Here is a 24,493-nt window from a genome sequence, read left to right on the forward strand (position 1 = left end):
TTGTCTCTCAGCCACCGTGTGGCATGTGGCCGATGGCTATGTCCATGGCGGGGTTGTGTGGATGGCGTGGCAGATTTAGACAATATGCCTAATTGATTGGGGGTCCCAGAGGCATGACGTGTAAAGTGCATTTTGGAGTAGGTGATGCAAGGGCGTGGCCTACAATTCATAAGGTGCAGGTGACTGTTCTTGCGGCGTCCTAGTTCCATCCCTGCGGCCCCATCAGTTTCTGGTGTCTCCTAGAGAGGTTCCGTTTGTGTCACACATGTGGGTGTGTGGACTTCCTTCTGTGCACGCTGAACAGTGGCACAGCTTTCGTGCTCGTCAGCGGAGCACTGGTCAGAAGGTAACGTGCGGCTGTGAGGAATCAGGCAGCGTCTGGGTTTACTGTCCCGCACAGCAGATTGTGCACGCCCCGGGCCGACGTGCTGTACGTACACCACGCATCGTCTCCTCGTCCTGTGTCACGGGAGTGTCCCGTATGTGCACGTGGGGTGTAAACTGCATGCTGTCCCCTCCTGGCCACTGGCTTCTGTCTAGTCTTTCACTGTTAGAAACGATGTGAAGTGAGCATCTCTGTGCTCGGTATCTCTCACCTGTGTGATTATATCTGAATGAATTAACACAAGTGGAGTTGCTGGATCTTTATGTTTCAAGTTCCCTGGATGATGCCCGTCGTGGTCCATAGAAGCTGCATCAGAATGGTGCTCGCAGCAATGTTTCTAGATCCTTCTAGATCCTTCCAACAACAGCTACACTCCCCCACCCCCCTGCCCCTGACTTGGGCAGTCTGACAGATGGACGGAAGTTTTCTTTCTGTCTCCCATGGAAGGAGGCTGAACGTGGGCCGTGTCGATTTTCTTCTCTGTAAATGGTCTGAGGATTTTCCTACCAGGTGATGGTGTTTTCTTATGGATTTGAAAGAAGTTTATTTTAAAGAAGTCTCATGTTTGTGATAACAGTTGCTGGTATTTTTTCTGAGTCCATTTTTATCTTTTGACTTTGTTTATGGTAAGTTTTTCTCGGCAGACACTTTTGCTTTTTGGTTTTGCTTTTGAATGTACCAGTCTTCATGGCTGCTGGGTTTTGAGTCAGAACTAGAGAGGCCTGTCCCACTTGGAGATTCTTGTTTTTAATTCTCCTACGGTGTTTTCACTAGATGTAACTTTTATTTGTGAGGCATAACTTACACCCCATCCGCTGTCCATGGATGAAGTGTACATCCCAGTGAGAGCTGACAGTGCGGGTGCCTGGGCGACTGGTGCCTCCGTCAAGTCGTGGAGGGTGAGCCGCCTCGGCCCAGTGCCCCTCTGCCTGTCACTGGGCTGCTGATGCCTTTTGTAGAAGGTCTCATGAGCGGGATCAGGAAGGACGGACGCTCGTGTCGTTATGTGTGTGTGTGTGTGTGTGTGCCAGTAGCTTGCTCCTCTCTCTTGCTGGTGTCTTCTGTCTCGTGGTTCTTCTGCAGCTCACTGTTAGCTCACCCGGTCTAGACATCTAGGCTGTTCTGAGGTGTTGGCTGTGATGAGTACAGCTGCCGTGAACCTTTGTTTGGACGTCTTCGTGTGGACGTGTAGCCTTGTTTCCCCTGGGCAAATACTTGGCAAGGGGATTTCTGTACATTTAACTTGAAAAGAAACTGCCAAATTGTTGAAGTGGCCGCACGGCTTCCCACACGCGTGCGTGGGGGCTCCCACCCCTTCCCGCCTCACCCCTCTGATCTCTCTTTTCAGCACGTTTATTGCCGGCTTTCCTGAGTACACTCAGCCAATGATAGACCACCTGGTGACCATGAAGATCAACCACTGGGATGGGTAAGTTTTGTGTCTTTGTGTTTGTGTAATTTTGTGGTGCATTGTACCAGATCATCTGTCAAATAAGAACTATTTTCTTCCAGAGAGGAAGTTAAATTGAGGTAGGCCTTTAGTACATTTTCTCATTGTAGAGTTTGTATTTTAAGATAACTTCTGAGGAGAGATAGGAGTTCGGTCTTCATGCCTGACGTGTTGGTTAATGGTCTGTGTCCAGTTTTCCCTCCGGAGGCCTCCGTCACTTGTGTCAGGTGTGTCAAGGCCCCCGTGGGGACGCTGCCGTATTGCTGTGTGACGGAGGGCAGGCTGCCTCCTGCGGATGTGAGGAGCCCTTCCCCAAGCGCTCCCTGGATGGCCCCCTCCTGCCCGATGCCGCTCCGTGTGGCCGTCTCGGCTGCCTCCTGGAGGCGAGCAGGCTTTTGCGGCTCTTTCCTGACTGCGTAGCCGTTTCTAGGCATCTTAGCATTTCACAGGCAGTTAAGTGTCTCTTCGGAGGGAGGGCTCCCAGTGCAGTCCAGAAAACAAGAGAGCCCATGCTCCCCACAGCTGTTACTGCCCCTGGGAAGACGAGATTGATTTTGTCATGAGAAGGCTTGGTACGGCTGTACAGACCGTAGATCTGAAGGATGGCAGATGACCGTTGTATGTCTAGAATCCTGCTTTTAGGGTGGGTGTTACTTGCAGAAAGCTCTTTCTGATCTGCTGGGGAATGTGGTCCAACCTCTGCCCCGAGGACCACGGCCACATGCGGGGAAGCAGCCTTGGTGTCTGCCGCTCGCCTGGTGAGGCGGGGCCGTCCTCGGGAGACGGGTGCGTCTGTGTGCCGCTGGAGTAGGTGTGGCCTCTCTCCCGGGTCCCTTGCAGGCGATCTTCCTGAGTTGTGTGGGTTTCTGACACTTGAGGCATAGCTGCAATACCTCTCATAGAGCACAAATCCTGTGCACTGAGCCTGGGGGAAATTAGTTAATTAACCTGTTAGTCCATAGGGTATTTAAAGCCAGAATTGCAAATGTGTTACCTGTGGTTTCAGACTCAACTCCTGAGCTGTTGTCAGGACGCTCATTTCTTCTTTCAGTCCTGTTGGTGAAATGATGAAGTAGGGTTCGAGAGCGAATGGCTAAGAAAGAATTCTCGAGATGGTTTTAGTGCAAAAAGGTGGTTTTACTAAATAAAGCACGGGGCCAGGGCCCGTAGACAGAGCTGCACTAGGTTGTAAAGAGTGACTGATTCTATACTTTTTCATCAGTGGGGGGTAGGGATAGCATCTGTCTCCAAAGAATTTGGAGCAAGGCTTTCAGGACCTTGCGGGGCTACTGTTAAGGTTACTTTTAGTGTTTGGGGTGCCTGGGTGGCTCAGTTGGTTAAGTGTCCGACTTCGGCTCAGGTCATGATCTCACAGTGCGTGGGTTCGAGCCCTGTGTTGGGCTCTGTGCTAACAGCTCAGATCCTGGAGCCTGCTTCGGATTCTGTGTCTCCCTCTCTCTCTCTCTGCTCCTTCCTCGCTCATGCTCTGTCTCTCTCTGTCTCAAAAATAAAATAGTGAAACATTTTTTAAAAAATAAAAAAAAAAGCTATTTTTAGTGTTTAATGGAACATGAACGTTAAGGTACTGGGGCAGCCACGAGCTGGGTGGCTGTGGCCCCATGCAGGCTTGGGTTCATTTGGTAAAGTCTCCAGTCCTCATTTGTTATAGTCAGGGGGTCTTTTTTGTTCATTTGTGTTTATTTTTATTGGTGGTTTTGACTAAATGGGTAGTTGACACTTCTGTATTGTCTGTCCCCTCTCCATGAGTTGGATAAAGCTGGAATCATCACAAGGAAGGAACTAACCGTTTTCTCCGTTGTGTCCCCCAGAGTCATCAGAGAGCTGTCTGCGAAAGCTCTGCACAACCTGGCCCAGCGAGCGCCTGAGTACAGCGCCACTCACGGTAGGTATGCTCAGAGCCCCCTGCTGGTGCCACACACGAACATGTGTGTGTGCACGGCAGATGCGCAGGTGCACACAGCAGGCAGGAGCTGAGGACAGGCCACTGTAGGGTGTGGAGGGCTGAGAACGACGTTGTGTTTCTTTCTTGCTGAGAAGTGTGTGAGTGAGGAACTGGGCTGTACTTAATCAGGGGACAGAACAGAACCAGCTGCCGTGGCCTCTCTGAGGACCGGTGCTGTGCACATGGCAGTCTGTGTGCCCTGGGTGCAAGGCCCATTACCGCAGGGAACCGATGGATTGTGTTATATATCTTACATATTTCGGATGGCAGCTCCCGGCTGTGGGAATAGCCTGCTGTGCTGTTTCCCGACCTCTGGGAGAGGCCTGAGCTTAGGCCCCCTGCGGGTGGTGTAGCTGCAGAGTAGAGCAGCCAGGTCCAAAGGGACTATACCCGTTATCATTAAGGAAAGAACCCATATTCCAGAATAAAGATAACGTTTGGTTTCAGTGTGGGGAGCCATGTGCAAATTTCTTTAAATCACGCTTCTTCCTGCTGACTTTTGTTGGAGTAACTAGTGGTTGAATTGTGGCTTTTCATTTGGAGTTAGCGACTTGACTTCTGCGTGCCTCTCACAGGCCCTGGGGCTTAAGATGGAGCTTTGGGGCTGTTAGTTCCTGAGGGGCTTTTAGCTTCACAGTCCGTGGGTTAAATGTGCTGTCAGGAGTCTGTTATTTACCTATAATCAATAATCCTCATGGCCTGAATGAAGGGGTGCTCAGCCTTGTCCTTTCTTCCCAATCAAAGAGCATTAAAAGGGTGAGGCATTTCCCTGACTCTTGAACCCTGACTGCTGCCAGCTGCCTCATCTGAGCGCCTATGTGGGATGCCTGTGGCTTGGATGCTGTTTGCTTTTCCAGCCTCCACAGCAGTGCATTTGTGCGTCAGGGAAGCTGAGGCTCAGGGGCATGTGATTTCCCACGCTGGTGTGGACGTGGCCCCTTGCCTGTACTCCACCAGGCTCTAGGGGTCTTGGGACACTGCTTTCTGTCCCCAGAGCACCAAAGGCATAGAGGCTTCCTTTGCTCTGGGCAGGGGAGGCAGGGCTCCCGCCTGAGTGGGGTTGTGCACGACTGTAGGCTCCTGCCGCTTGGCCTCCGTCCTGCACTGTGCCCAGGTGGAGCCACTGCCGGCCACTTAGCCACGGGAGAGACCTGGTTCTCTCTCTTCACATGCGTCCCTGCTCTGTGTCTGGGGGACCCGGGGATTGGGAGGCCCCCCCCCCGCCCCGCCCCATCTCACTTCTCTGGGTGTCTAGGAGGGTTTGGCATATTGCTCCAATGGCCCTTACAAAGGTAACTTTCCATGGGTACATCTCCCCCTTTGGATCCCGTCTGTGAGTTCAGCACGTCCTCCTAATGCGCGCTCATTGACGTGTCCTCCTGCCCCTGTCCTTTGCAGTTCTCCCGCGTCTGCTGTCGATGACACAGAGTCTGGATCTGCATACACGGCACGGGGCTGTGCTCGCCTGTGCGGAGGTCACCCGTGGGCTGTACAGACTCGCGGTGCAGGAGGACAGGTAGGGGAACCACTGTGGTCGCGAGCCTGGAACCCCGTCCACCTCCACCTGTGTTTATTTGTGACAGTGTCACTGAATCTTTGGGTCATCCCATGTTTTATCTGACGAAGTCTGTCAGTGTCTTCTCTCTGATGAGCTGTGTCTGTCTCTAGTGGGAGCCGGCAAGCGCCTGGCTGTTCAGTAGCTGTTTTCTTTGTTTCCTCATTGCTCTGGGGGTCTTGAGTTCGGTGACAGGAGCAGATGCGTTGTCAGAGACGGCGCCCAGTAAGCCATATGCGTGGTGGTCTTTGCTCACCTCACTTTTCATTGTTTAAAATACCAGAGAGTGTAAATGTAGACGTTTCCCCTGAGGACGTCTCCAGTTGGCCGGTTCTAACAGAACGGGAGAGCACGTGGAGTTGGGTCAGTGGGGGAGCTGCCCGCATGCCACGCTTTGTGAGTTGGCAGGGCTGCTATGTGGATTTCTGCTTTTCTTTCTTGCACAAAAGTAAAAACTCCCGACAACTGCAGTGTCTGTAATCTGGTTCCTGGACACTGTTGTAATCCCATCGGCTCGCTCTGCGTGATCCCCTGGGGCCCACCGGGGCAGGTGCTGGCAGCAAGCACTGGGGTTTGGGTCCTGCTCGCCCCACTGCGCGCCATGGCTCAGATATACAATGTCACACAGCCTTCCTGACATCCATGTGGGGGTGAAATGGCACCTGTGGGCCAGGCCGAGGACTCGGTGTCTATGGCAGTGCTCTCTGTGGTCGAGCAGAGGGCAGGCGCGAGCTGGAGCCCTGTCCCGTGTGGCCGCAGGGGACGCATGGGGCGTGACGGCGTGGTGAGGTGTCCACCAGGGCAGGGCAGGTCAGGGAGACCAGTGCGCGGGGTTTTCTCGGGGGTGGGATGTGGGTGGCCACTGCCTGGTGTGGACTAACGTCCCGGACTCCCGGAAGAGAGCAGGCTTCCGTACAGTCAGTCTAGGCACAGAGTCCCCCTCGCGGTTAGGGAGTGGCGGGAAGCCCGCCTACGATCGGGTTCTTGGATGCTGGCCGAGTGCCTGCAGTCCTTTCCAGGGCAGCAGTGAGCCTGCCATGTGAGCTCTCATCTGGCCCCGGGCCCTCACCTCAGCTTTGGTGGGCCAAGTCTCCGATGGGCGTCCTGGCTGCTCTGCGGCAGGCCTGGCTGCGTCCCCGTCCCAGGCCCACCTCCATCATCAGCAAGCTGCTGCTCGGGAAGGTCCTGACGCCTGCCCTCCTTGAGGTGGACACTGCTGTAGGCGGGTAGCCCCTGCAGGTGTTTGGGGAGGGAGGCGCTGGGGCACCTGAACACGATGCAGGCCTTTCTGAGCCCTGGGCTGCCCTAGTGCTTGTTGTGCTCAGGATCTCAGCTGTTGTGTTTGAACCCACGCAGGCCCATCACAGACTACCTGGATGACGCGGCAGTGCGGGGCCTGAAGCACATTCACCAGCAGGTCTGTGTGCAGCCCACCGGAGCATCCCTTTCTCCAGGTTTCCTGGTGCCCGCAAGCGTCTGCTGCCCTTTTGAGCTGTCTCCACCCTCCTCAGCCCTGTTTGAAGCCCAGAGTCTGATGACTGGGAAGATCAGTGCTGGGGCCCGTTGGTTGGAAGCAGCTCTCTTCCTTTGGCCTCCCTGGTGGCCAGCACCTGGGGGTTGGTCTGGGGTGGGAGGGGCCTGCTGGGGCTCATGCATGCGCTCTCCTCCTGCATGGCCAGCACCTCAGGCGGCACAGGAGGCCGCTAATCAGGCCCATGCAGGTGACATGGCCTCTCCTGTCTGGTCCTCGTCCTCCTGTGCTGCCCAGCTGAACCTGTCCCTGGGTGTCTAGCCATTCAGGCACGTTCCATGCCTTCCTGGACGTGGCCTGTGCTCACCGAGACGACACATAGAATAAGCACGAAGGCTTTGATTGCCAGCTGTGTCTCCACAGTGGGACTCGAGTCTGAAATGACACTCCTGTGTGTGCACGTCTCTGGGGGAAGGTGTGTCTGTTTTTGTGGGGCTTTGAGATCTTCAAGGTTCTGTGATTCAAAAGAGGTAAAGTATGAACTAAGGCCTTAATGCTACTGGATAACATCAGAGTCACTCACGAGGACGTAGACAGGTTTAGCGTTTGTTGTTCAGAATGGAGTTTGGTATTCATTCCGGGTTCTCTCTTTATAGAACAATATACCGTCTTGGTATCAGACTCCCTTCCGGTGTAAGCCATTGACTATGATTTTGGCAAATCCCTTTGGTCTACTTGGGGTGGTGAAGCACCGCGAGGCGGGGCTGGGAGGGGTGCGGTGTGGAGACTCGGGGCCTCTGAGCCAGGGTCCTCTGCGAGTGCAGAAACCCGTAGTGCCTGCTCCCTCGAGTTTTTGTGGGAAACAGAGACGGCATTTGCCTAGCTCAGTGCCGTCTGGTGCAAGTGTGACAGTGTGAGGTGGGGTGCCTCTCTCATAAGGGGGACACAGGAAAGCGGGCTGTCACCAGGTGCTCGCTGGGAGTAGAGTGGGCTCTGTGCTCAGGACCTGGGTCAGCTCTCCGGGGACACCAGCCTGAGAAATGCTTGCTGCGTGTCCTCGTCCTTCCCATCTGGTGCCCAGTAGCGTTGTACATCTGCTGCGTGATTTTAAAAATCAATTAATTTTAATACCTAACTTTTACTTCTTTTAGCTTTACGATCGTCAGTTGTACAGGTAAGTGTCACCTACCCTACGTTCTCCTGTGTCTTATAGAGAAGATTCCTTATCAGTAAAGGTTGGGGTGGCCTGTCGGGGCTTCTGCGAGTTGCCCCCTCAATGCCTGCCCTATGTTTATTTGATTTGAAGGGCGTCACAGTCACAGGACATGGCTGGTGTTGGTAAGCTTTGGTGAGGTTTTCGTGTCCTGTAAAGAAATGTGTGGTCCTATGGGCGCTGGGTGTTGCAGACTGCCACGTGGCTGCAGCCACAACGCCGAGCAGCCGGCCGGTCCTGTCTCCCCACCTGCGCAGACGGGGTCTCACCATGATGTCCTTGCTTGAAGGTCTGGCTTCCTTCACTTAGTGTGAGGTTGCAGAGAGTTGTCTGTGTTGCAGCGTGTGCCGTGGTGTTGCCTTGTGTCACCGTGTGCGGCTCAGCGGTGCACACGTGCTTGCTGTGTTGATCTGCCCGTCCGGTGTGGGCATTTGGGCTCTTCCAGCTTTTCTACTCGGAGTAAACCTGCTGTGAACATTGGCGCTCAGGTCCTGGTGTAGCCGTGTGTTCCCACCTTTCTTGGGTACGCACCTGGGAGGCTGTTGCTGGGCAGGACAGCGCAGGTGTGTTTTTAAGGCCCGACAGACTCATCCCAAGGGCTGTGCCCCTTTGTCTCCAGCAGTAGCGGTCGGGAGCCATCCCCGCGAGAGTTGCATTTCCCTGTGGACTGGTGACTGTGGCACCTTCTCCTGTGCTGACTGGTTGTCTTTTGTCGTCTTCCGTAAACTGACCGTTCGAGTCTTTTGCTTATTAAAAACATTCTGCGATCTGTCTGCTCCCTGAGCTGTCAGCACTCTACTATTCTAGATGTGAGCTCTTTATACACCTGCTCTCCCAGAGTTTCCCCCGGACTGAGGCTTGTCTGCATTTTTCTTAGTGGCTTTTTAACATAACCGTGTGGAGTAGTGAGTATGGGCTGTTCTCCTTTGTCCTTGACATGTTCCCCTCTTCCTGAGAATGCGGGGCCTGCTCTGACCCCTGGCCGGGGGCCCCCCTTCCAGAGCTTCCTGTGCAGAGAAACTTCTTTCAGAACTACTCAGGTGACCTTCCCACAGTTGGCTGGCATTGCCCTCAGCTGATTTGGCAGCTGTCCTAAATTACTTTAAGGTTGATCTTCTGTGCCTCTTTCTTACTTCAGAATCCCCTTTTCTGGGCAGCTCTGTCCATGACAGTCCATGGACTGTTCCCATTAACAGACCTCTCTTCCCCCACAGACAGCCCTGTGCTTGAGCCAGTGCATAAATGTGGGTGGGGCTCATCCGTGGCCCGTGAGCACCTGTGGGATGTGGCTGGGTCTGTGCCGGGACCTTCCTTGGCTCCGTGGGCCCCATGGTTGGTGGAGAGATGCACCTGGGGTCCCAGGACGGTTCCGTAGTGTTGTCCCCTGTAGGTGTCCTTCTACTCTGGTTGGGGCAGGATCTTTGTGTTGCCCTGCAGATGTTGCGCCTCCTGAGTGACTCATGGGTTCTGCGTCCTTCCCCAGTACGGGTTAGTGGACGTTTCACCAGCAGGACCTGGTGGAGCCTTGTGTATACCTTGATGGGCTGCAGCTGCACAGTGTGGCCTGATCCCAGGGAGGGGGGGCAGCCTGGCCATGTGTCCTGCTGTGGACGTGACCGCTCCAGGTTCAGGCTTTCCATGATAACAGGCGAGTAGGGGTCAGCACCTGGGCTGCTCCCCTTGGGCTCTCGACTGTTACACTTCCGCTGTCCGCACCTGTCACAGCTGGCTTTCCACCTGTTCTCACAGCAAAGAGAACGCTGGCCCTCGAGCCTCGAGTAGAGAGCATGCCCAGTTCTTTCTGGTGAAATGCGTGAGCCCCCAGAAGGCTAAGCCGCGGCGTTGAGGCCGATGCACGGCACAAGGGAGTGCCGGAGTGCCGCGCACAGCTCTGCCGGGTAGCCAGTGGCTGATGATGGTGTCCGTTCGCATCTTACAGGTTCTAAGCGTACACCTGTGCCTTGTTTTAAATTTCGCTTTTAGTGATGAGTCTCCAGAACAAATAGAAAATGACACCCTTCAGTGAGGTCAGTGCACAGAGAAAAAGCACGTGGCCTCCTACTGCCACGGCAGCCCCCTGGGTGGGAGAGGCCTGTGTGCCTGCAGTGTTTACTCACCATGTGTGACTCAAGTACACGCCTCAGCCAGAGGCCCTGGCCAGTGACCACAGCGGTGAGGTCACATTGCCCCGCGTCACTCCTGGGCTTGAGGGTTCCCGCCGGGGCTTGAACATGAGTGGGAACCGCGGTGGCCACCACCAGGGCCCCGCACTGTGTTCTGATACTATCCGGCCTCTTCCCTTTTTGTTTGCATGACACCGCCCTTTGTTTTGTTTTGTTTTGTTTTGTTTTGTTTTGTTTTGTTTTGTTTTGTCGCGGGTAACGTTCCACATTGTGGGTTTACAGGCTGTTCCCTCGTGGCTGGGTCTGGCTCACCGTGTGGCTGGTGTGGCTGGCCTAGACACTCGTGTTGCCCACAAAGGAGGCATGCCAGTGTGGTTGCCCACTAGCGGGAACACCAAGTTAACCTCTGGGTTCAGGGGCGACCTCCAGAAGGCCACATGTGCCGCACGCCCCTCACACGCCGCTGGTGAGTGACCTGGGGGCTGGCAGTTTCATGACGTGTGGACCCCCGTTTTCTAGCGCCTGCTCCCTCGCCCAAGTCAGTCACATGGTTGCCAAAGCACGCTGGTCTGACCCACTCTTGCTCCTATGCTTGCTGTCCAGGACTTGTGTGGAAAACCAGCTTTTCTTTTCATCCTCATGTTGCTGCTGCTGGCACCCACGCTCTCACCAGCGTGCCGAAACCCACGGGCATCGTTTTCATTCTCTGCTCAGATCGTCCCAGATTTGGCCCACGGGAGCTTGTTTGAGCAGACTGCTGTCATTTTTACAAGATTCCCTTAGTCTGGGCATTTCTTTGTAGCAAGATCTTTTTAAACCTTTCTCAAAAAAATTTTGGTTTTTGTTCCCACTGCCATCGATGGTGTTGAGTGCAGCTCTTCTCAGGTTGGGTATTTTACCTTTTAGGTTCCATTTGCGTCTTATGCCTTCAGTGTCCTCCTTGAGCTTGTGTCTCCCTCTGCCTCCGTGGTGCATGTGACCCCAGTAGCCGCCAAAACGGCCTCGTGCGCTGCCGAGTCCTTCTTGGTGTTTGTGGGTCGTGTTTTCCAGCTGATTCTTGTGTAGATGCCAGCGGTGTGAGATTTTGTCACTGGGTACAGGGTGCGGCTGCTGGCCTCTCACTGCCTTCTGGTGGGTCTGTGACTGGTCACCATTAGTTGGCTCCTTTCTGGCCGGCACTGAAGGGCCTGTGGTGGGTCCAGAACCAGCTCACGGATGGGCCTTGTGCACGACCAGGTTCTGCCACTCTTGCTGCCAAGGCCCCTCCTGCCGTGCAGGCTCCCGTGAGTATCTTGCCTTCTTGCAAGCATTTCTTTCCTCTTGGGCTCAGGTAGTTCCTTTTCTTGCACGTGAGGCTCATGACACTCCCTGCCCCCCCCCCCCCCCCCCCCGGCTTGAGGATGCCCCTGCAGGGCTCTGGGTCCCCACCCTCTGCCTCCACCTCCTTGACTCTGCTGACGGGAGGCTCCTCGGCTTGGCCGTCATCCTGAACCTGGGAGTGTCCTAGGCTTTGCCTGCTTCCCTCCCCCCCACAGACTCTGTGCTCAGTGTCAGAGCTTTCCTTTCCTAGAGTTCATCCAGTTGCCTAATTGTTTAAGGCAAGAGGGCGAGTCTTGTTACTGTCTGGGCCAGAAGCAGGAGTCTCCTAAACTGCCCTGTAGTCTTCTCATGGAGTGCTCTTACGCTCACACCCACCTCTTTTCCCAAGGTCAGCGTCAGGCATTAGGTGTCCGGAACGGGCAGTGCTTCTTCCCCGAGGGACATCAGCAGATGGCTTCCTTGGGCTGGATGCTGGTAGCTTCCTGGCATCCCTTGTTCTTACAGACTAAGAGCCGAGCAGTATTTGGAACTTGTTCTGTGTGACCGTATAGTGTGATTAATGCTTGTGAGGATTATAGTGCCCAGTGGAACCCAAGAATCAGAATGACCCCATCTGGAAGGCAGTGGTTATAGCACGTTTTCCATTTCTCGCTGTAAGAGCCGTTTCCTGGCGGTAACAAATGTGGCTCAGCAGCCTCTTACTGGTGTTTGCAGCCTGAAGTTTCACCTGTTACTTATTGAGGATATTTCGTGTTCTGTGTGGTAAAAGATGTTAACTCTGAATGTTTTCATTGATTTTCAGGGGTCTAGGAGGAGAACTCATGAGACAAGCAGGTAGGTCTGAGCCCCGGGCTTGTGTGAGACTAAGTCCTAAGGGCATCTGCTTCACTCTCCAGTGCTGCGTGTTCTTTGTACCCTCAAGCCCTTGCTTGCTTGCTGGCGAGGTGCACCCCAGAGTCCACGCCGTGTGGCATGCATGTCCTGGGCAGCGTGTGGTGCCAGGCCTGCCCCCCAGGTCGGCTCAGCCGTGATAGACGGGGGAGCAGGGAGTCCCCGCCTGGCTCACTTGTGTCCCGGTGGTGTTACTTGGAAAGACTTGAGGAGAGGTGGCCTTTTCTTGCATCCTCCTCCTCCTCCTTCAGCATCCATGGCTCCCCTGTGCCAGAGTAACTACCATGTGGAAAAACTGCTTTGTTTTGTCCAAAGATGAAAAAAAAGCAACTGCTGTTTTAGTGTTTTCATAGCACCCCAGATTCTTGGGGGCTTTGCCCTGGGGGATAGCTGTGCTCTGTGGTTTGTTGCAGGGGTGCTGAGGGGGGGGGGGCCCTCCACCCTCCCCTCCCTGTCTCCTCCTGCTGTCTGTGCCGGGAGGCTGCCTAGAAGGGGCGCCTTGGGGGGTGTTGCTGCTCAGAGGGCCCCTGGCTTCCAGCCTGTTTGGTCAGTGGGTGCTGCTGCCAGGTCAGTACAGGACAGAGGATGGTGAGGCCAGCCAAGGCATATGGAAGATTGTCACTTAGTCACCAGGAGGAAGTGAGCCCTAGCATTTTCTTTCTTAAAAAATGTTTATTTTTGAGAGAGAGAGTGAGAGAGTCCTAAGCAGGCTCCATGCTGTCAGCACAGATCCTGACACGGGGCTCAAACTCACAGACTGTGAGATTGTGACCTGATCTGAAGCCGGATGCTTAACCAACTGAGCCCCCCAGGTGCCCCAGGCCCCAGCATTTTCTTGAACACATATTATTAATTTGCCTCCTAGTGTGGGAGGTGAGGACCCACATACTACTCTCCTAATGTCTCCCAATCTCTTGTGGATTTAAGTCACATAGAAGAGGACTGTTTTATCCAGTTAAAATTCATTTAAACATATCCTTGTACCTGCCTTAAAAAAATCTCTTTATTCCTTTCTGTGTTTCTGAACTTCCAAGGGGATCCTTTCCTTTGCCTGAACACCAAATGCTCTTTAGTGTTTTCCGTGGTGTGTGTCTGCTGGCAATAAACTCCGATTTGTCTGCAAGTGTCTTTCTACGTTTTCTACACTTTCATTCCTAAAGGGTATCTTTGCTGGGTGTAGAACTGATGGTCCTCATTTATTTATGCACATATTTATCTGCACTTTAAAGACAACATTGTATTCTGTCAGCTTCTTTTCCTGTTTTGTGGAGAAGTTTCCTGGCAGTCTATTTTCTCTGGCCTCTTTGAGGTTGTGTCTTTGTGTCTGGTTTTCATGGCTCACACAGCAAACCTAGAGCGGGGGTAACAGGTTCCATAATCCGTAGTGTCGGTGGCTTGTGTGGGTCACTTTTGGAAAAACTCAGCCATCATGTCTTCAAATTTTGCTCTTCTACTCTTTCTCCCGCTGCTTCTGGGGCTCTAGGCTCTGCAGGGTAGACCTACTTCTCCACTCTGCACATCTTGTCCGTTTCCTGCTTTTCTGTCCTTTTCAGTTTGGATATTTGCCCCATATTCCATGTCACAGATTCTCTCTTCAGTTTATTATTAAACTCATCCGTTGGATTTTTAATTCTTGTGTTTTTGTGTTTCAGAGTTTATTTTTTAATAGTTTCTATATCACTGTCATAGTTTTTGATAATTTACCTTTTTGAACAAAATAAACATTTATTTTTTAAAGTTTATTTTACTTATTTTGAGAGAGAGAGAGAGAGAGAGAGAGAGAGAGCGTGCGTGCGTGCGTGTGTGTGCAGGGCAGGGGCAGGGAGAGGGAGAAAGAATCTCAAGCAGGCTCTGTGCTGACAGCAGAGAGCCTGACATGATGGGGCTCGAACTCCAGAACCATGAGATTGTGACCTGAGCTGAAGTCGGAACCTTAACCGACTGAGCCACCCAGGTGCCCCTGAGCAAAATAAGCATTTAGAATCGATGTCTAATAACACCATTGTCCAGAGCTTGTGTAGGCCTGGATATTGGGTCTGAGAAGTTAGAGAGGTACTTCGTTTCCTACCCCAGAGGGTCTTTACATTGGCTTCTGGCTGGAGGCGAGGGGTGCGAGCAATCTGGGGCACCTCCAACCCTTTCGGGCCTTGAGAGATTCCATGCTGGCTGAAGCCAGCAGACCTGTGTTTTGTGTCTGGGGTGTGGTCCTTTGGATTCAAGGCCGTGTGAAGGTTTCTCAGTTTTCCCTCAGTCGCTCTGGACTCAACACTCTGTCCCAGTGGCCCTTGGAGGCTCATGGATGCTTTGGCCATCTTCCCGGGCTTTGAGGGTGAGCCTCCTCTGGCAGAAGCCGCTCGGGCCAGGGGTGTGGCCCCCGTCTGTGCTCCCCTGGAAGCTCCCCAGTGACTTCAAGCACGTAGAGTTTGTTTCTACTTTTGTCCAGCTTTTTAAAAATGTTGTCTTAGCTGGTGGGTTGGTCTGAGTGACCTGGTCTGTAACCTTTCTTTTAAAGTTTTATTTTGAAATAATTGTAGACTCACAGGAAATTATAAAGCTCTTTTTTGTTTTTGTTTTTAACTTAAAAGAATGCATTTAAAGTTAACGTGTAGGGCAAATCTTTAAGAAAATTAATTTTTTTAAATATTGAGGACTCGGATTTACTAGTCCTTAAAACATACTATGGAAAACGATTCGAAGCAGAGTGGCATTTTCTCAGGAGCAGGCAGGCAGAATGGTAGAACAGAAGACAGGGTCCAGAAACAGACTCTGATGTAATAACACCCATGGGATTTGACACATGACACACAGGTACCTCCAGCGTTGGTGGGGAAGGTGGCTTACTGAGGCGTGATGAGGTCATGGATGGCCGTGTGGGAGAAATGAAAATCGTATCCCCACCTCATGCATATCCAAAACGAAATTTCTGATTAAAAACTTAAATGCAAAAAACACAACTTAAAAAACTTCCAGGAAATTTTAGGAGACATCGTAAGGATAGCATCGGTCTCTAAAAAACTTAACCTGGAAAATTTCAAAGCTACACAGAAGCACAGAGAAAGAGCTTGCAGAGCCTCACGTGTTGTGCTTCTGTTGCAACGAGCCTGTGTTCCTGCGTCGGAAAGCAGACCCAGACATCCTCCCTCAGGTGGTCCTCACTGGGGCACAGGTTTGTCTTGTGTTCTGCTGTTGGCTTCTGGCACGTAGACACCCCGCAGAATGAGCAGTAGCTCCACAACTGGGAACAGTAGAAAATCATGTGCTTGTCTACGTAAGTTGTGAAAACCGTTGGACGGGCAACACAGAGTTAGAGAAAGTACCTGGACTACAGTGAAAGATCTTTTCAAATCGCCGGAGCAGATACACGGACGCTCCCCGTGAGCGCACATGTGGTGGCCCCCATGCTGCTGACAGGTGCCTAGAGGACAGCGGAATTCTTTTTCCAGGTGGCTCTAGCCCCTGGAGTGTGAGCTGTCACAGGCTTTCCACTCTGCCCTCGGGCGGCGTCTCTTGCCATTAGAAGTGTGTACGTTCCTGCAACCCGGGTGCCACCACGGGGGCTCCGCACGCAGAGCTGTGTAAGGGCAGGTGGGCAGTCCGTGTCTACAGGCGTGTGTGGCGACCTCGTGTGCGGTGGCCGAGAACCGGAGGGAGCACTCAGCCCGTCGGGAGAGATCCTGAACGACTAATTTCGTGTCCCGAGTACAGAGCACCACACGTCTGCTCACAGTGGTGTGAGGTCTCCGGCCGTTGGTTGCCTCGTTAGAGAGAAAAGCAGGGTGGTGGCTGGAGTCTGTGCTGGTGGCCAGGGAGCCCCCGTAGCTGGGTGGGACCTCGTTCCTGGTCACGGGTAGTGGGAGTCAGGAGCTGTGAGGAGGGGGACAGGCTCACCTTTGGTCTGGGGCACCCCGTGTGGCTGCTCCGGCTGGCGGTATCTGGCACGACTGTGTGGGCCTTGTGTCCCCGAGTGCTTGCTCCGTTCTTGGGGCCCCCTTCCTCCTGTGGGAGCTGTGTCTCAGATGCCACAGCTCCTGGTAACTCGTAGGTTATCGATGGCCCCGTTAGCACATGCGTCCTCTGAACTGAGAGTTGGCCCTGGGGCTTCGGGTTGGGGTCAGGCCTGTAAGCTGTGGGCTTGTCGGCTGCAGTGCCCTGTGCAGGCCTGGCCGCGTCTGGAGCAGATTCTCCGAGGCCGTACAGGTGAGGAGGCGCCAGTGCCCCCTCGGGCCAGCCGGACGCCAGCACTGATGTGTCCAGAGCGTCTGGGCATTCAGGGCCGGGCGGGCGCTGCGATGGGCATTTCTGGAGAAATGACGTTGTATTTGTCCTTTTTCTTCTTAGTGTGCGTTCTGATTGAGAACCTGTCCCTTTCTAAGATGCCTTTTAGAGGTGACGCCATCATTGGTAAGTGCTTTTCTTCTTCATTGACTCACATGGTAGCACTTTCGGCCAGAACTATTCCAAATTAAAAGGTAGAAGTGAGCCGGCTAGGATGTATCATGATCTCAGAATGCCCATTTTCGAAATCGCTGTGAGGACCCATTGTAAGTAATGAGAATCCCCGCACGCTGTCCCCTCAGAAAGAGGGAGAATCTCTCCCTTGTCTTCTGAGAGGTCAGTGGGCCTCCTTCCCCTGAGCCGGGACTTGGCAGTACCGGGCCTTCTCAGCTCCTCACCCTGACCGGGTGCGGGCAGGGGTGTTGGGGGCCAGCTGTGGTGGAGCAGTGGCCGGGCCGCTGTGCAGGCCTGGCGTCCTCCGTGTTCTGTGGCATCTGGCCACAGAGGGGCAGTAAGGAAGGGGTTTTGGGGTCACCTCCCAGGCCGCCTTTTTTCTTTGCAGTCTCATGGGTTCCTTGCCCTGTGCTGCCCCGCAAAGAAGGTTGGATAAATTTAGCATTCCTCGCTCAGTGTGGGGTCTAGTTGAGTTGAATGTTTGGGTAATCATCCGTGTGGGTTTGGGGGTTGCATTGCTTGAGAGAGAGGTGCTGGAAGCCACCACCTTGCAGTATTAAAAGAGCAAAAATTTCCCATGGTAACAGTTAACATTTCTGCAGCCAAAGGAAGGCTCTCTCCCTCTGAATGGAGAGGGCCCTTGGAATTTTGTGCAGCCTGGGTAATGTTTACCTCAGATTTTCTCCAGATTCATCTTGCAGGGTTACCATCCACTGTATGAGGTAGATCTGTTGTTTTTAATTTCATCTAAATGTTCCTAATTGGGTAAAATGATTGTCTTTGTTTGACAGATGGTTGGCAGTGGCTGATAGATGACACTTTGAGAAATCTCCATCTTATTTCAACTCCTTCTAGACAACAGATCAAGGTATGGTAAGCACGATTTCTGTGGCTGTTCCATTGTATGGAAAGTGACATTAATTTTTTTCCTAGTGTTTGTTTCAAAGGACGGTGTGGGTTGTGAGTCCCTTTTATACACTAACGTGATAATTGATAAATGCCATAGTTCTGTTTGGAATTCTAGATGGTATTGTCTGTATAATTTATAATCAGGAAAACTAATGTAGCCAACGATGACCAGAATATTTAAATTTTTTATTAGCATTTCTGGCTTAATTAGATTCACCTTCTGCACATTTCTTCTGTTTATGCGTACTAATTACTCGCTCAGTTGCGTTCTGTGTCCTGTTGGGTTGCGGGGTGGTAAGGTTAGACTCTGCTGGGACGCCCGGGTGCATGTGGGAACCTCGGTCCAGGGTCCCTGCCTGCATGCATTGGTTGTCTTGAGTGAGGACAGGGTGTGTGTGTCCGGTGGCCCATGTGCTGCTGCCCTGTCCTGGGACAGGTGACTTTGGGCTGGCAGAGCTGTCACAGAAGTTCTAGAGTGGGTGTGGAGGGGCTTTGGTATTGAGGGTGGAGAAATGGAAGTCCGTATTGGTCTCCTGTATGATTAATGCTCTAGCCTCCTATGTATCCTTTTTTACTTTTTTATGTTTATTTTTGAGAGAGAGACAGAGCATGAGCGCGGGAGGGGCAGAGAGAGAGGGAGACACAGAATCCGAAGCAGGCTCCAGGCTCCGAGCTGTCAGCACTGAGCCCGACCGAGGGCTCGAACTCATGGGCTGTGAGATTATGACCTGAGCTGAAGTCGGATGCTCAACTTACTGAGTCACCCAGGAGTTCCTGACCCTTTTATTTTAAAGGAACTTTATCATTCTGTAGAATCCACATACAGTTTTACTAGCTGAATTCGAATGTTTCACAGTCAGGGCCTCAAAATTTCCTTTGAAGACTGTTCCCACAGTGGAGTCACACCAGCGGTGATTGTGGCAGTTTGCACAGATGACCCCTCGGTGTGGTGCTGCCTCGTGTGGTCCATCCCTGTGCCAATGGCCCTTCCTGTGTGGCCTCCGGCGTGTCTCTCCAGGGCTGCTCTGTTGGACTCAGCTCCCTGATGTGGGGGAGCAGCAGGAAAGAAAATAGGAATCCAGCATTCACCCTTTGCTGTCTGTCTGACCCTGAGAAGCTTACCTTGAGCTCAGGTTCCTCCTGTGGGGAGCGGAGGTGGGCCGGGGGCCCCGGGGCCCATGGCTGCTGTTGGCTCCCACTCACTCCCCCTCCACCCTGGCCCCACGGCGCCTCTCCAAACGATACTTGTACACTACTCCTGTGTGTGTAACACACGCTTTGCCCTTAATTCTGCTGGGAAAGAAAAAGTGCCCCATTTTATTATTAACTGTTTGTATCCGAAGACACTTGCAATGTATGGAAGAAATCACGTTTCCATTCAGGTTGTTAGTTGCAGAAAACATTTAAGTTCTAATTGTATCTGGTGACGACCAGCAGATGGGCTAGAAAGGGGTACTTGACTCAGTTTCTGTTTGTTTCAGACTTACTGGGGGGCACCGGGGGAGGGGCGGGGGGTACGGGGGCACTGGGTACTCACGTACTGCTCTGTTTCAGGAAGCAGCCGTCTCGGCCCTGGCTGCACTCTGCCGAGAGTACTACGCCCGGGAGGCTGGGGAGGCAGATCCCGCTAGGCAGGGTGAGTGGGCCACAGGGGCTTCCTGCAGGAAGCGTGGGCGTGCAGGGCGTGGAGCGCTGCCCCCTGCTGCAGGGTGGACGGGTTTGGGGAGCTGGGGCTGGAGCTGGGGAGGGCGGAGATGGTGATGGCCGCTGGGGGGGTCTCTCGTGGACCCATGGGGTTCATGGGGCATCTGGAGGCGTTGGTCTGTCTCTAGATGGGTGTGTGCCTGGCACGTGGGCATTCCCCTCACCCAGCACCAACGAGTGTGATGCTCACGCACAGAACCCACACTTACGTCAGCAGCATTTGCCTGAATGACATTTTAAAGTAAACTTTCCCCACTCTGGGCTTGGAGGTTCCCTTTGTACGTGGATGGAGCGCCTTCCTGCTCTGTCCTCCCGCGGGACCTCCCGTTTCTGTTCCATTTTGTTTGTTTGCCTTGGTGCTTGTTCCTTGGCCCCTTCCTCTCTTGTCTGGAGGGTTTCCCGGAACCCCCTCGTGGTGGTTTGTCTGGCACATCACGGGTGCCTTTGGGATCTGGACTGCGTGGAGGCGTGGAGACGCTTCACGCTGGCCTGCCCTGGTGCCCTGCGTGCGGCATCGCTTACACAGTGTTACCGAAGTGGCAAGACCGTCTCTTGAGCAGTACAGGTAGCACTCTTCTAAGTTACGTTAAATGGGTAAAAACCATGCGTGCGATAGTCTAAATCTGCTTCCTGTGATTTTTCTCAAAAATAAGAAAATATTCTGTAATGGGATCTTCTGACCGGCTTTCCAAGTTTATGACGTTTGTCCCTTGACCACAGTTTCACATAAAGAGTAACATTTTATATTTAGTCTGATTTTAAAAAATGGGACGAGAATGTCACGATTCACGGTATGGCCTTGTGCACATGGGAGGAGTGGGCGGTGCTCTGGAGTAACCTTCCGGGTGTGGAGATCCCAGCCAGTGCTGCCAGGCGGCTGTGGTCACGCCCTGGCGGTTCCGGTGGCACTCCTCCGTCCTGACGCAGGCCCTTGAGGTTTCCGTGCATGTGTCTCGATGGTCGTGTTTGTCGAAGTCTAAGCAGTGAGGACAGGAATCTGTCATGGTGCTCAGGTGGATTGGGGTGTGCAGAGCTGTGTTGGTGCACGCCAGCCCGGCTGTCACCTGAGTGACACTGTGTCCCTGTCCCGTCTTCTGTCCCTGACTGCGGCCCTCTTGTCTGAGGAGAGTCTGTCTGCTCACGCGGTGCTGTCACCCAGCCACACTGGTGGCTTCTGCCCCTACAAACTCACCGTCCGCGGGGCCTGTCTCGCTCGTGAGGGGGGCATCACATCCACTGTGAGCATTCATTTTCGGAGTGAATAGGACTGCACTGGTTCTATTTTTTTTTAAGATTTTGTTTTTATTTTGAGAGAGAGAGAAAGCACAAGCAGGGGAGGGGCAGAGTATCCAAAGCGGCACAGAGCCTGACATAGGGCTCGAACCCACAAACCATGAGATCATGACCTTACCCAAAGTCAGATGCTTAACCGCCTGAGCCACCCAGGCGCCATCATGCATCATGAATTCCTGACCCCTCCTGGATTTATTCCCCTAAGAGTGAAATCATGTATTAAAATCGCCTCATAAAAAGTCTCAAGTCTGTTTTTTTTTTTTTTTCAACGTTTATTTATTTTTGGGACAGAGAGAGACAGAGCATGAACGGGGGAGGGGCAGAGAGAGAGGGAGACACAGAATCGGAAACAGGCTCCAGGCTCTGAGCCGTCAGCCCAGAGCCTGACGCGGGGCTCGAACTCCCGGACCGCGAGATCGTGACCTGGCTGAAGTCGGACGCTTAACCGACTGCGCCACCTAGGCGCCCCTCTCAAGTCTGTTTTGATCTGAGCTACTGCTAAGGTACATCTGCTCCAGAAGCTGGCGGGGCTCGTCCATTTTTCTCACTGCTGCCTCGCACATTTCTGAGGTCTTAAGGAGCGCGTGTTCAGGAAGGAAGGCAGCGGCCCTGTTGTCACTTTCTTTCAGAGGAGCTGACCCGGCAGTATCTCGCTGACCTGCAGAGCCCAGAGGAGCTGACCCGCTGCGGCTTCTCGCTGGCTCTGGGTGCCCTCCCGTGCTTCCTCCTGAGCGGCCGGCTGCAGCAGGTGAGGTGCCCCGAGCCCTGCGAGGTGGGCCCACTGGGGGAGGGGCCAGGCAGGATCCCACCACAAATCCACACCCGTCCAGGTGAGTGGCTGTGAGGACGGCAGCAGGGTGCTACTCTTCAGGGTGCCTGGTGGATGGTCTCACGTGACCGGAGGGACTTGGAGGGGCTGAGTGCTAGTCTGATGGAGGGAAGCTATTGCTGTGTCTGTGGAAACACACTTGCCTTTAGACGTGTGCTGTCCCCTTCCTCCTGCCCCAGATGCCTTGGGGTCGGAGGCACTGCACGGACCTCCTAAAACTCAGCTACCCGGCTCTCAGGACCTAACGGCCCTCGGAAAAGTAGTGGATCGAGATACTGAGTCAACTGATCATTGGTCACAATGTCCAGCCCTGGGCCATGGGATGGAAAGGTGGCACTGGGGGTGCCCTGCGGAGGTGGTCTGCCCGGGGCACGTTCTGTCGGTAACTGGTTACCATCTTTCAGGTGCTGGCAGGCCTGGGAGCTGTGACCCTCATTCGTCCCGAGGATGTGAGCTTTGCTGAATCCAGGCGGGATGCCTTGAAGGCGATCTCGAGGTGGGTCCCCGGGCTGGCCCCCAAGTCTCTGCTCTCTCCTGCGCCAGTGACCAAACACCGAGGGCTCCAGAGAGCCCACTATCGCACCATGAATCTACTTTGAAGCAACATCGTAACTTTTTATTTTCTCGCTGGTTGTCGCTTTGGTGAATTAACGTTAACCTTCTGTGCTTTAGGAACACCAGGCCAGCTCGCAACTGGGGCGTGAGCCTTAGCTGGAGTCTGGAAGTGCTGTGTGGAGCGGTCTGTGGTGCCGGCCACATGTGCACACACGCCAGGACGTGCTCTCCTCTCTCTTCCAGATCCTCCCCTGCTCTGCATGACGCTACTCCTTTCTTCTTGTCAGGATGGGGGGTGGGGGGCCAGGGGGCACAGGCCAAACGTTAGGAAATGTGATTTTGGGGGAAATGTGTCATTTGCCGTGTGCCAGCAAGGAAGAAGCTCTGGAATTCTGCATCTACGTCTGAGGTTGTCCTGTTCCGAGCATTTCCTGTTGGGAAAGATGGGGCCTCAGACACTTGCCATCTTTCACACGTTTTTAATTTCAGGGTTTGCCAGACGGTTGGCGTGAGAGCAGGAGGGGCCCCAGACGAAGTTGTATGTGAAGCGAACGTCTCTCAGATTTACCGCACGCTGCTGGGCTGTCTGCGCGACTACACCACCGACAGCCGTGGGGACGTGGGCGCATGGTAAGGTGGCAGGCGCGCCGGGCCCTCTGCTCGTCCTGGCGGGAGTAGCTTTGCGGGTGGACGGGGCTATGTCCAGCGTCTCCTGTTCACGGTCCTTGCCCGGTCGTGTGTTCCTGGGACAGCACAGCATCCGCGGGCCTGGCTCTCAGCTGCGTTCCTCTCTTCTCTGAAAAACACTAAGTTGTAACACAGACGCTGATGTCGCTTCCTCGTCCCAGCCCCTGTGGTCGGCTTTCCAGTTCTCTCTTGAGAAAGTTCACACAAACAGAGCCCCCAGCGTAGTCATTTAGGGCAAGAAGGGGCCAGACTACTTTGGAGGAGGAAGGAGCTGGGCACTGTGGACCTCGGCTCCTTGTGACGGGAAACAGGAAGCCAGGAGGAAACCGGTGCAACTGTCCCCGCGAGGAAGCCCCCAACACCCTGTTGCAGCCCGAGCCACGAGAAGGCTGTGGCCGTGGCACTCTGTGTCTTTGTGTCGTGTCTGTTCTTACGTCAGTAGCTGTCGCCTTTCCAGCATCTCAGGCTGCTTTTCTGTCTGCTGTGAAGACCAGACCGTCTTGCCCTTTGACCGGCAGAGCTGAGAGCTGCTTGCATGACTTGTGTCTCCCGTTCTGGACACCCCGTGGTAGGGGCTGGCCGCGGTGGGGGTGTCGCTGGCGTCCACGGAGTCACTTTTATTACGACGCAAACAGAAGTTGAGCTTTATGTTAAAGCTCAAAAGAAGAAAAAAGGAAATGAACATGTTTTCCCAAATCTGACAAGGTTTTTTAACACATTTTTTAAATCTCCCCTGAGACCCTCCACTGCGAACCCTGAAGCTCCACTCCCTTTTTTCAGTTTTTTCCTCTTCAGTTGTGTAAACTCTGCTAATTTATGTTCAGGTTCATTGGCTCTTTCCTGTGTCACGTCCATGCTGCCACCCGGCTCACCTGGTGACATTCGAATCTGTGTCGTATCATTACAGGTTCCTTTTGGTCTCTTCCCCACTTTCTGTGTCTGCCGACCTTTCCGCCTTTTCATTTGTCAGGATGTTCCCTCGCCCCACGGGCTGCTTCCCTTCCCTCCTTCTCAGCCTCCAGTGGTGTTAGGGACACGACTCGCGTGGGCTCCTGACAGCCTTGACATGTCCTCGTAGATGCAGGCACCTCCCTAATTCCTGTGTCCTTGGGGAGGCCAGACAGCTGCCTTGTGGCCCCTGCAACAGCACAGCCCCGACCTCTGTACTTCTCTGTCCCTGTGGAACGAGGGCCACGGGGCTGCACCCATCGGGGTCTGTGTCAGTGATGACGATCTGACCCCAGCCTGGGCTCACTTGTGCGCCTTGGAGAGTGGGTCCTTCCTCCTGCTGCTTTGTGGGGGGCGGGGGCGCGTGTGGTTTTGGAGCAGATTCCGGCTCTGGGCGGTTTGCTGTGGGGACGGGTTCCTTCACCCCTCCCGAGGGTGCTGATGGCTTTTTTGTGGCCAGTGGGCCTGGACTGAGTACAGAACTGTGGTCTCCATCTCGCTCCTGCGTGGGCGTGGTGACCCCTGTAAGGGCCCATCTGTCACCTCACGTGGCCCTGGTCATCCTGACTCCTCACAGTTCAAGCTAGAAGGATGGTGGGTTGTCATGGGTCCCTCAATGGTACAGACGCTGACGTCTGTGAGGAGGAAGCTCGGGTGGGCTGTGCACACAGGTACTCGTGTCCTTCCTGAGGGCCCACCATTGGGGAGCGCGTGTCAGAGCCCAGTGACGTTTGGTCCTTTCTCAGAG

The 24,493-nt window shown here is 53.8% G+C and overlaps 1 protein-coding gene across 2 annotated transcripts in view; it reads left to right on the forward strand.

The window, feature by feature from the left end:
* TBCD (tubulin folding cofactor D) overlaps positions 1 to 24,493 on the forward strand; it is a 159,283-nt gene that overhangs the window by 116,148 nt on the left and 18,642 nt on the right. For both annotated transcript variants that reach the window (XM_047832076.1, XM_047832075.1), the window contains exons 18-29: positions 1,734 to 1,814; positions 3,665 to 3,738; positions 5,197 to 5,314; positions 6,710 to 6,770; positions 7,976 to 7,998; positions 12,283 to 12,314; positions 16,710 to 16,772; positions 17,612 to 17,688; positions 19,284 to 19,365; positions 21,356 to 21,474; positions 21,960 to 22,051; positions 22,600 to 22,740. In XM_047832076.1, the coding sequence (XP_047688032.1) occupies positions 1,734 to 1,814; positions 3,665 to 3,738; positions 5,197 to 5,314; positions 6,710 to 6,770; positions 7,976 to 7,998; positions 12,283 to 12,314; positions 16,710 to 16,772; positions 17,612 to 17,688; positions 19,284 to 19,365; positions 21,356 to 21,474; positions 21,960 to 22,051; positions 22,600 to 22,740 (963 nt within the window). The remainder of the gene's footprint in view (positions 1 to 1,733; positions 1,815 to 3,664; positions 3,739 to 5,196; positions 5,315 to 6,709; positions 6,771 to 7,975; positions 7,999 to 12,282; positions 12,315 to 16,709; positions 16,773 to 17,611; positions 17,689 to 19,283; positions 19,366 to 21,355; positions 21,475 to 21,959; positions 22,052 to 22,599; positions 22,741 to 24,493) is intronic.

Source organism: Prionailurus viverrinus, chromosome E1 (genome assembly GCF_022837055.1).
Source record: "Prionailurus viverrinus isolate Anna chromosome E1, UM_Priviv_1.0, whole genome shotgun sequence".
Taxonomy (NCBI): Eukaryota; Metazoa; Chordata; class Mammalia; order Carnivora; family Felidae; genus Prionailurus; species Prionailurus viverrinus.